This window comes from Lygodium microphyllum, chromosome 30 (genome assembly GCF_053477565.2).
Source record: "Lygodium microphyllum isolate KBCC chromosome 30, Lygodium_microphyllum_v1.1.10, whole genome shotgun sequence".
NCBI classification, from domain to species: Eukaryota; Viridiplantae; Streptophyta; class Polypodiopsida; order Schizaeales; family Lygodiaceae; genus Lygodium; species Lygodium microphyllum.
The window spans coordinates 30,283,391-30,295,689 of NC_141164.1; the positions used below are offsets into that span (position 1 = coordinate 30,283,391).

General features: G+C 39.8%; 1 protein-coding gene across 1 annotated transcript; it reads left to right on the forward strand.

The window, feature by feature from the left end:
* The first annotated feature begins 2,675 nt into the window (after positions 1-2,675).
* Positions 2,676-8,481, forward strand: LOC148009673 (pentatricopeptide repeat-containing protein At5g27110-like). Its single transcript, XM_087673025.1, has 2 exons — positions 2,676-4,637; positions 4,737-8,481. Exons 1-2 carry the CDS (start codon positions 2,783-2,785, stop codon positions 5,636-5,638), a joined length of 2,757 nt encoding a protein of 918 aa, XP_087529151.1. The 5' UTR covers positions 2,676-2,782; the 3' UTR covers positions 5,639-8,481.
* Positions 8,482-12,299: the final 3,818 nt, after the last annotated feature.

Genomic DNA, 12,299 nt, shown 5'->3' on the forward strand with positions numbered 1-12,299 from the left:
TTGTGTGGCCTAGGGTCAAGGCATTCAGTTGGAAGGTGATTTTCCCACCAATGGATGCATTACACATGAGGTTGCACATGTATTCGGATGCCTCTTGGAGTTTAGCTAGTTCTAGTGTCATGTTTGGTATTTCTTGTGATTGGTCAATACTCTTACCTTTGCCTTGAGTGTCAAGGATAGTTCGTTCACTTGCGAATAGTGGTTCTCTCACCATAGCTAGAAGTGGCACTTATTGGTTGAGTGGATTTTGAGCTTCTTTCCTTCAAAAAGTTATCAATATGTATTGCTTCTTCAAAGACCCTTGATAGCATGTCCCATCAACATTCGGATGAACAATGTGTATTGGGGCATCACTCAGTAGATGGGCTATGATGGGACCAAGTATCTAGGTATTCATATTGGATTAATATCAACCCGACGAGATCTTGTGAAGAGAAGAGAAGAGAATAAGAAGAAGAGGAGAAGCAAGAGTTTCTCCAAACAGATCCCTCACTCTCACTCATACTCTTCCTCTCTCTCATACACAATAAGATATACATAAGAGCAAGAAGAGAGCCACAAGTTTGCACACTCCAAGAACAAGCTTATCCTCTTATTTTTGGGTGTATATACATGTCCTTTTTTTTGGGCATCCACCCACCCTTTAGTCCAACACTGGCCCTTTCTTCTCAATACATGTCTTGTATTCTTTCTAAGCCTATGAAGCACAAATTATTCTATATATTGTTGTGAACTCTCTAATTTTACAATTTGCATAAGAGGGAGCTTGGTATTTGTACAACTTGAATTGTTTTCTTTGTTTGGTCCCCTTCAAACTCTTGTCTCTACACTCACTTGCACTTCGAAAATTTAAATTTATTGTGCTTTTTCTTTCTTTTGTTGCTTTCTCCTTCTTCCACTACTTATATCTTGAAAGGGGTTAACACAATAGGATTCATGACAAATGCAGTAGCTGTTAATTGATTTGTAATCAAAATAATATTTTCAATGGGGGCCTTGACAATGTGCTCGAAGGTAGAGAGTGGTCTTGCTTATTTCATTAGGAGCAAAGTTTACAAAATCATATGACTAAGTTTGTGTCTTCAAGCCCCAAAAAACAATATCTTTAATTGTGTAAAAAACGGTGTCTCTCAATCTCTTCTAAAATTCCAAAGAAAAATGCATTGTATATAAGAAAGTATCGATAGCACAATGATCTCCCACATGACAATATCATATGTTTGAACAAGTGGTTGGGTGGGGAGAAAATAGAATAGACTATTGGGGCAATTAAACACTTATAAGTTATTTATTTTATATGCTTGCTAAAATTTGAAATTTACAATAATTAACTTTGGATTTTTAAATTATCCAATATGTATACTTTTTTGCATACAAAATAGTATCAAGTGTTGTAATTTCAAATGGGAATTCATAGATGGAATAGGAAAAGGGTGGGTTTTATTCATGAAAATTCAAAGGTAAGGGATTTTTTAAATCGACCTTGAACACATGTGATAGGGAGGGTTTATGTATAGTGAACCCCCCGAGACTATTGAGCAATGAACTTATCCTAAAATTGCCTTTTTGACTAGAAGAAAGGGCCAACCAAGCCAAGGGACCTACTTTCTACCATATTTTGAGCACCTCTACTGATTAACAATCCCAAAGAATTTCTACTTACAATGTGCAAACATTTTGCAAATGGCCCACAAACTCCTACACATCCTCTTCTAGGACCCCATAAACAAAGTGTCTCCTTCTTTAGGATTTGAATCCTTTTCACCCTCCAAGTAAATACAAGTTTCTTGGTGATTAGGTATCTTAAATCATCTTGCATGGGTGGCCTTGTTGCTTACTTTCTCCAAATTCTGTGATATAAATAAGCTTATAAGAACTACAAGCCTTTGATGACTTTTTTCTCCTTTGTATAGGCTTCTTATTTCCAATAAGAATTGGTTCTTGGTACATAGGGGTGCTTGCTACCACACTTGAATAGCTTGAGAAATGAATGCAGGGGGAAAAAGTGCTCCATGTGACAACCCTCTTTGACAGAGCCCTCATATCAAGACTACTCCCAATGTATCTTCCAATCATAAAACCTAGTGTCTAGAATATTGAATGTAAGATTTTATCAAATTAGCAACACATGTCACATAGTCTTGTTTCTTCCTTGACCTCCTCCATTGCTAACCAAGTTGCATATATCCTCTCTAAGAGATTTGTATTCGATATATGTGCTCTCTCCCTAGAACTCAAGATGTCCTACAAATCATATAAATCCATATGATAGACTTACATATTTTTGAGTGACGCACCCCCACCCTCCCTTGCGCCCCCTTCCCCCCCCCCCCCCCCCCCCCCCCCCCCTCAAAAAAAAAATAAAATTGAGCTACATATGCAGTGCCTTCTAAATAGAAGCGTGTGATGTTGTCATGATTCACAATGTGGGGATATGTCTAAAATTTCTTTGTGTAAACCTAGTCACACATCGGAAGCCCCTTGCCTCGGTCACACCTAGCTACATATGTGGTCCTGGTCCCTCCCTTGCATAGGCTTATGATGTCGTCCTTGTTCACAATGTGGGGATTATCGTGGCAATTTGTCTAAAATTTCTCGTGTGGTCCTGGTCCCTCCCTTGCATAGGCTTGTGATGTCGTCCTAATTCACAATGTGGGGATTATCGTGGCAATTTGTCTAAAATTTCTCGTGATGGCATGTGAACTTGCTCTTTGGTAAGCATGGGAGGCGTTCACATGAAGATGTGTTCTGCTGCGGGAAAGCTGTCCAGCTATGGAGGCGCATGCAGGGGGCTCCCGTCGCACAGAGGGCGGCATCTTCATACCTGCCGCCTGCAGCCAAGGCTGATGTGCAGTACTGTGCCGCGCAGTTGCGTTCGCATGCAAGCGCCCGGGACCTGGCCGGTGGCTACCGCGCGCACCAGCTAGCCACAGAATTGGATCTCCACACAGACCCTGCCCTCGGACCCCTCCTGGTCCAGCTCTATGGCATGTGCGGCAGCTTGCCTGATGCCCTCTCCTGCTTCAACTCTCACCCTAACAGAGATGCCCCCTTGTGGTATTCCATCATCCGGACCTTCACCCAGGCCAGGGCTCCCCAGGAGATCCTCCACCTCCTCCATCAAATGCAGGTCGAAGCGCTTGTCCCTGATCGCATCCTCCTCTCCGGCGTCCTTTCGACGTTTCCCAATGCCGGCTACCTCGTGCCAGGCAAGCATCTGCATGCTCAATTGTGCATTGGCAGGGTCGATGTCGTCGTTGGTAATGCACTTGTCAGCATGTATGGCAGATGTTCCAGACTTGAGGATGCATGTGAGGTGTTCAATACTATGGCAGATCACAACTCGGCATCTTGGAACTTCATGATTGCTGCTCATATCCACAAAGGGAAGCTGGATGAAGCACATCAACTCTTTATACATATGCTGCAGGAGGGTGCTTCTCCTGACAAAGTTTGCCTAGTCAGCATCATTTCTGCCTATGCAAAGGAGGGATTAATTGAAAAAACCAGGTACATGCACACATTCATGTTGCATGTTGGCCTTGGGTCCAATATTACTGTTTCCACCACCCTTATGGCTCTGTACACAAAGACTGGAAACCTAAACGAAGCCCATGACATTTTCCAGAGAATACTGGAACATGGTCCAATTTCGTGGAATGTTTTGATGACAGGTCATTTTCAAAATGGGGATTTTGAGAGGGCTCTGCAATTTTTCTGTCAGATGCAACAGGAAGGTGTGAACCCAGATGAGGTAACCTTTGCCATAGTGATCTCTGCACATGGAAACCAAACAGCTGTCACAGTGATCAGGCAATTACATACACAAGTTCTCTTAAGTGGTTTTGAATCCGATATTGTTATTGCAACAGCACTTTTGAATTTGTATGGAAAATGTGACATGGTTGATTATGCAAGTGCAATATTTCGTTCTATTCAGAAGCCAAACCGAGTAACATGGAATTCAATGATTGCTGTGTATGCTCATCATGGACATAGTGAAGATGCTCTTCAATGTGTCAGGGAAATGGAAGGACGTGGGATTCAACCAGACAAGGTCACATTGATTAATATTCTTCGACTTGCTAGTTGCCAAGATGTGTGCATTGATTTGAACATGGTACATGAGCTTATTCAATGTGGTGGTTATGAATTGGATGTTTCGACTGCTCTTATCAACATGTATGGCAAGTACAGAAGTCTACGAGAGGCAGAAAAAATATTTGACAAAGTGGAAAAGCCAGAGATAGCTACTTGGAATGCCATGATTGCAGTGTATGTTCAAGGAGGAGCTGGGTGGAAGGCCTTTGAACTCTTTGATTGGATGCATAAGGGAGGACTGACTCCTGACAATGTCACTTTCATCAACATTCTTCCCGCATTATTGGGCAAAGATGATTTGATTAAAGCAAAGTTTGTGCATGCATGCATCATTCAGTATGGTCTTGAAACAGATATCATGGTAAAAAATGCACTTATTACTATGTATTCTAGGTGCAACAGTGTTAAGGATGCAGAGGTAGTGTTTGAGAAAATAGAGCGTAATGTTGTTTCATGGAATGCAATTTTATCAGCATATGCACAATGGAGACAAATGCAAGATGCTGAGCGTGCCTTTAAACAAATGCAACAAGAAAGTGTGATTCCTGACCATATAACTTACATTTCCATTCTTGATGCTTATGCTAGTGAAACTTGTCTTTTAAATGCTAAAAGGATGCACTCCCATATTGCAGGATCCCAAGGTGAGTCAGATGTTACTGTCGCAACAGCTCTGGTTAATACATATGGAAAGTGCAAGAGTCTGGCAGATGCAGATAAGATGTTTCAGAAAATGTCTGCACGGAACCTGTCTACATGGAATAGTTATATAGGACTACTCGCACAGCATGGATGCATTAAGGATATGTTTCAGCTTTTTCTCCAGATGCAACTGGAAGGAGCTTTTCCAGATGAGGTGACTTTTAGCAGTGTTCTAGCTGCATGCGATAGTGAGACAACCTTAGCCAAAATCAAGGTGTTGCATATTCAACTCAGGGAGAAAGGATTAGAATCAATACATGCAGTTTCACTTTTAATATTGGACTTATACTGCAAGCTTGACAGTTTAAGAAATGCACGAAGGACATTTGACAAGTTATCTAAGCATGATACAATATCATGGACAATCATTATCTCAGCCTACGCACAGCGCGGATTGGCCATGGATGTTATGATCTTGTTTGAAAGCATGCAGCTAGAAGAAGTCTTTCCAGACATTGTCACATACACTAGCATTCTTTCTGCATTTAATCATGCGGGGCTTGTGGATGCAAGCTTGTACTTGCTATGTGCAATGTCAAGTCAGCAGCATATTGTGTTGCCAAATGTTGACCTTTATGACTGCATGATTGATATTCTTGGAAGGGCTGGACAGCTGCACAAGGCGGAAGACTTAATTGACAGTATGCCTGTTCAACCTAGTTCAGTTTCTTGGATGGCATTGCTTGGTGCATGTGCAAAACAAGCTGACATAGTGCGAGGAGAACGTGCTGCAACTCTAGCATTGGAGCTCAACCCAACTATGGCTTTACCATATATTTTGCTCTCAAATCTCCATGCTGCTATTGAAGAGGAAAATATATGGTCATTACTTTGAGTAAAGACTGGAGCATGTGTGTCGTTATGATACCTGCATCCTGCTATTGAACAGGAAAATATAAGATTATATGGCTTGAGTAAAGACCTGTTCATTGGGGTTCAGCATTAGCATGGATAGTCAGGCCCAGGATGAGCTTAATCACAAATTTCTGCCCTGTTTGCAGTATAAATATATAGCCAAATTTTTTGAGCACAAGGTGTAGGGGTGTGATCAAGCAGATCTCTCAAGTTGAGCATTGGAGAAGGATAGTCGCTTTTCTGTCACAAGATGTAATGCACTTAGTTAAAAAAATTGCCATGGTCTGTCTTTTATGGCATAGGCCAATATACTGAAGGCTTATATAGTACAACTCAAGTGAATCATGATTGCCTGCAGTAAGTTTTGGAGGACATTTTTGGAGGGAGTGACACTGTTGGTATTGAGGATTTTATAGCATTTTAGTGCACATGCCTGAATAGGTTGATCTTAGCTTTTTTTGTCCAGGTTAGATTGGTCGAGGATAATGGGCCCTACATTTTTTGAGACCATGTGCTTTGGATATATCCTTCATAAAGAACTGTCAGCCTTTGCAGTGTCCTGATCTGGCTTAGATGGGATCTCAAGTTGTCGAGTAGAGGTGCTACCTTCAAGAAATCTTAGACAAAATCACTAATTTGGATGGCCACATTCTTTCCCCTTTCTCTAAGGCAAGAAGGCCGACTCTACCACATTGTTCAAGATTGTTGCAAATGATGCCTCTCATTGAAGTGGTCACAAGATTCCCTGAGAATGAGGAGAAATCACTGTAACTTGACCATCTGACAGGTGAGAAGTGAAGGTAGTGCAGTGGACATCCAAGGCAGTTTGGATTGGTGGCAGTTTACAAGGCCTGTTACTGTAAGGTTTGAAAGGGCTAGCAGGTGTCCCTTGATTAATCCTTTGGCCACCTCTAGCACTATGTATATAGATATGTAGTGCTGCCCTCTGATAATCACAACTATTGGGTACTTGGATCCTTTTCGTTCTTTCCCTCCATCTATCATCTATCCTGGTCACCAACAGAGCTCATAAATGTGAGGAGAATGAGAGAAAACACAAATTGTATATAAACACAGTAACAACTGAACTCAGAGAAAACACAAATTGTATATAAACACAGTAACAACTGAACTCAGAGAGAAACCCAAAAAGCACAAACACAGTTGTAGAGTGAAGGAATGACTCAATGAATCTGAATGATGCAGTATAGGAAAGCTACAAGATGTTGAGAGACTGCAGATCTGTAGAAAATGCAGCCAGCAGTATGTTGCTGGTGATGACACCAGCCAGGGTGGCCTGAAGAGCAGCAAACACAGCCTCTGCTCTGGAAACAGAGGACAGAGAACAGAGAACCAGAGACAGGTTGCCAGCAAATGGAAGATGTGGCAGCTGGGCAGCAGCATGGCGGCTTGCTGTGCAGGAAATTGCAACCACCAATATTCTGGATGATGTGGTAGTAAGTTGTGGTGGCAGGTGGAGCAGTCGCCAATAGGTGGAGATGGCGTAGGAGCAAGGTGATGGCCAGCAACTGTGTGGGATTTGGAGTGGTTGGACACATTCTGTTTGTACTCAGACACTTTAGATGCATTGAACATTTGAATTTTGGGGATGCTTAATGAGCTGAAAAAGGGGGATTGATGCTAATTAACCCTTTGTTTCTTAACACTCTCTTGCCCTAAAAACTCAAGCTAAGAGGAACAGCAAAGTATAGCTTGCCCAAGAGGTCTCACCTCAAAGCAGCTATGGTATCAGACGAAGGGTTCATGTTGGCTACTAAATGGCCTACCACGACTATAGAGGTGATGAGGAATTCCCCTATTTCACCCCGAGAGGTCCCACCTTAAAGCAACCAGGGCTTTGGTCAATACACACTAATTGCCCAAGAATCTTACCAAGATTAATGAGGCAATGATTATCTTCCCTTGGGGGCCGAAGTATTTAATTTTGTGTGTGCTTGTTTGTTTCTTTTCTTTTGATTTTTTATCCCCAGCTTTTACTTGTCAATAGGGAGTACCCAACCATCTGCAAGGATGTCAAAGATGAGGAATGCAATGGTGAGGGCAATGGCAATCTGATGTTAAAAATCCTAGATCAATGGATGCTGCATAGAATCTCCACTTAATGGTGTAAAAGGGTAAAGCATGTTGCACAATACATGGTGTTTCACTTGAGAAGGGGCTCATAAATACAAGTGTCTTACTTCCAAGTGCTCAAGAAACATAAACAGAATGTGTATGCAAAGGGAGTATGCAAGTGTACACATGATCATGCAATTGGGTCCACTCGGGAGGGAAGTCTATAAAGAAGTATACACAAATGACAAACCAAATCTTGAAAGTACAATGGAGAAGAGGTAGCCCTCCTACCAAGTCGGTAGAAGAAGAGTCTTGATATACCTCCCTAACTCGATTCCGAGTGGGGAGGACCTATATCAATAATAGCATGCAAAAGATGGAGCATCAATCAATTGACCACCTTTGTGAGGAGGTTAGTCTGAGTTTGTATACAAATTGGAGCTTAGTTCGTAATTGAACTTGTTCTTTGGATAAGTGAAAGTGCATTCCCACATGCCTTGTCTTGAGGTATACAACGGGGTTTTCTAAAAATGGTGATGACACTTTGATTGTGGATGAAGATGCGGGTAGGAGAGTCAAGAGGGAGATGCATCTTGGTGAGGAGGGGCTGAAGTTAGACAACCTCATAGGTGGTATCCTCAAGAGCTTTATACCCAGCCTTGTGTAAGATGCTACGCTAGTCGATGAAGAAACTAAAGCTAATTCAAGGGAGAAGGTATAACCACCATGGGACGTTTGGGCATCCTGGTCTCTAGCCTAGGTTGAACTTGTGAATCCTTGCAAATTCAATCCAAAACTAAAAGTGCAAACCATAGTACATACATGTAAGTAGTACTAAGATATCTCAAGACATGAAAAGGACTATTCTAGTGAGATGCATGATGTGCAATACACAAGGTTAGGGTGAGAATTGGTGAGCCAAAATAACTTGCCACAACCTATAGTAAGAAGTCTTGTCATGGGGTGTATCATGCAGATCCTTGGTTAGTTTGAGTATCGGATCTAATGAGGTGGCCATTAAACTAACACTTATGAGGAAAATATTGATAAATTAACTATAAGATGTACTTTTGTTGTGGTACAAAAATACTATTTGAATGCAAGTTAATCTCTATGCTTAGAAAGTAAGACAGGTACATGAGGTTAGTGTTATCAAAGGTAAAGAGAGTCGTAATTGAATGAATTGAATGTTTGAAGAATATAAACTCGTAATGATTAGATCATCCACATAGAGCACAATGTAATAGACCCCCTTGGAATCCTTACATATGTGTAGATTGGAATCGAAAGGAGAAAGTTAGGAAAATTGGTTGTTAGAGAATTGATCAACTTAATGATACTAGGCCCAGAATGCTTGTTGTAGTCTATAAAGAGCTCTTTGCAAGAAAAACACTTCTATCTCATGGCTAGGAGAAATGAAGTCAAGTAGTTGAGATACATAGATCTCTCTTGCCAAAACACCATTTAGAAAGGTGATTTTTACATCCATTTGAAACATTGCCACTTATGATAGGTAGCCAAGCTTAGAAGGAGACATGGATATATGGTGGGGCCATAGGTGCAAAAGTCTTTTCAAAATCCATCCTTTCTTTCTGATAGAAATCTTATAGGCCTATCAAGTGTTATACTTGTCCAAAGTACCATGTGCCTTGTACTTAACATAAAACATCCACTTCCTACTAATCACCTTCCTATAATGAGGATGACCAACAAGAGTCAAAGTCCCATTTTGATCGATACTCTCTAGTTTTTGATCTATGGTATTATGCCACTTGAGATTTGGGAGAACCTACTTTCACACCTCAGGCTCATTATGCGCGAGATAATCAGTTAAAGACTAGTTTATTCTAATTCATTGGAGTAAGCCTTGCAAAACATCTAGGATGGTCTAAGAGAGTATGAGAAGGATGCATGCTTGAGTCATACAAGGTTTGCTAGTACCAGTGAGGCAACAAGCCTTTTAGAGGTTGTCAAGAAGTAGTAGATAGCTTTTTGATGGGATTGAATTGATCTGGACTCACTAGGCACATGAGAGGTGGTCTCATTGGTAGATAAAGAGCATTAGGAATATCCCTCTAATCAAAGGTGATGTCTCATATAGTGTAGATCTTATTTTACGAGGGTCAAATGCCTAATAAGCCTTTGCCTCCAAACATGAACTCACAAAAATGAGTAGCTCTCTTCTAGGTGAGAGCTTTGATAACTTGTCATATGGACCATGTGTGTGTAGGCACGACACCCATACACATGCAAGGTGAGTAAGAGATGGCTTCTCACCATGAAAAGCCTCAAAGCGGATCCGATAAGGTACCATTATTGTTGAGCTCTAGTCGAGCAGATACACAAAAGTCCTAACTACTTAAGGCCTAAGGCATTTAGGAAGCTCCATAATGAACAATATAGAATAAGCCATGCTCATGACTATATCTGCTAGAAAATAAACCCATATATAGCATAATCATCCACAATCAACATATAATATTGCACACCAATCAAAGATGGAGTGGGTTATTGGCCACCATTAAGATTAGTGTGAACCAATTGAACTATGCCTTTAAGGTAATGTTGGGTGTGTCGTGGGAACAATATTTGATGTTGGTTGCCCAATTGACATAGTCTACATATATCCTTAGCTAATTTTAGGTGTAGAATGCCATCAACAAGATTATCTCATGACAACTCATAAAGAAGTATCATATGAGGAATACGAGTGTGTACGCACATTTAAATAAAAAGGTGTTTGGATTAATTTTTTATTTACTAGAACATAAGAAAAAGGAAATAAATGATTTACTTATCATATTTGGCTAAATTAGGGAAAAGAGAATTAAAACACATGTAAAGAATTACTCTTCTAATTAATTTCTGAGCAATTGGAAAAAAATACTATTATTACTTAATTATTTTAATGAAAACTTGAATAAATAAATTCCTAAGAGTTTAATAATTCCAAGATAATTTTTCAATTTTTGGGATAAATTTATATAATTAAAATCTACTCTTTGAAATATTTTCTCAAGATTTCTTTGCTAATTTAGCTGACATCTTAAGAAAAATTTAAATTTCAAGTTTTGATCTAACTTACTTATGAATTATTTTATTTATCTAATATTTCTTTTAATTTTAAATTGATTACTTACAATCTTATGCTAATTATGTAAGCTAAATTTAAATTATCAATTCTAAATTGTTAAATTTTTATCATATTTAACATATGTCTTTTCTATCAATTTAGTAAATAACGAATTTAACTATAACAAAAAATAAACGGAGAAGGGTTAAGTTTAAAGCCTCATGTCAAATGCAATATTTTAGATTTAAGGTCCTCAAAGGTTTCAAATGGCCTTGTGGAAGCTTTGACATTGTAATTTGTGGGTTTATGTCAAATGATGACATGAAACCACTTTATTCAACCCATACCCTGAGTAGCATACAAACTTGGGTGACAAAATCCTTTAGAAAGAAGGCTAAGGCTAATCTTCATTAATTCTTTTCAACTAGGAGAAAGAAAGTCTATAGCCCTTTTGATGTAGGTCCTCAAGACCCAAGCCACCTTTAGTTCTTAACACTGTGATCATTGCCCCATGAAATGTTAGCCATACTTCTTTGCCCATTGAAGGTCCAGATAAAGGACTTAAGTAATTTATTTGTGAAGAAAGTGTGAAATTTCTCTCTCCCCAGCATTCTCTCTCATCTCCTCGCCTTTCTACAGCTTTGCTCCAAAGATTACAACACTGAGATCACTAGAGGCTGTGAAATATCAGATTTCTATGCTGTAAACCCTAATATGCATAAAAAATTAGGGTTTACAATAGCCTCGTGAAGCTTACCAAAAATTGCAAGCTCTGAGACTTGGATTCAATAGGGCTGAAGCTGTTTTCAATTAAATTCAAGTGGAGGACTAGCACATCAATGAATTTGGTGCATTTTCCATGTCCATTAAAGCATGTGAAGGCCAATTGACTACTCGAATCAATGGGCAAATCAAATTGAAGACATATTGGTCATTTTGGACAACAAAGGGAGTTGGAATATCGAAAGGGATTGGGAAAATCTCATTGTACATCAACCTCTTCTTCAATTAAGTTAAAGAAATATTGAAAGGGGCGCCACATTTGGGGCCAATAGGGTGTCCATTGTCCAAGATTGTGAGTTGATTTGTATTCCTTAGTTTTGTAATAAATATTGCTAGTGTAACTAAGTTGTAATAAGGGAATTACAACCCATTCACGGAAGAAAGGGTGGTTTCATGGTTCCATTGCTGGGATACCATGGTGAAGGGGGAAATGCAATTACTAATGTTGGGCATGGTTCTTAGCATGGACATGAAGCTGAAAATGTGAAAAATGATCCTAATGTTGGCATTTCAATGCGTAAAGAGGTTGATGACCAACAATGCGCTAAAGAATTCAATGATAGCTTCAAGGATTGAATGCGTACAACAACAAATCTTTTTGTTGAATTGGCAAAGGATTCCTAGTTTTCTTGATTCGTAAAACCCCCAAGGGAGGACAGTAAAAGCAAAGAGAAGAAGACACCTTCTACAACTTCGGGACAACCACAAG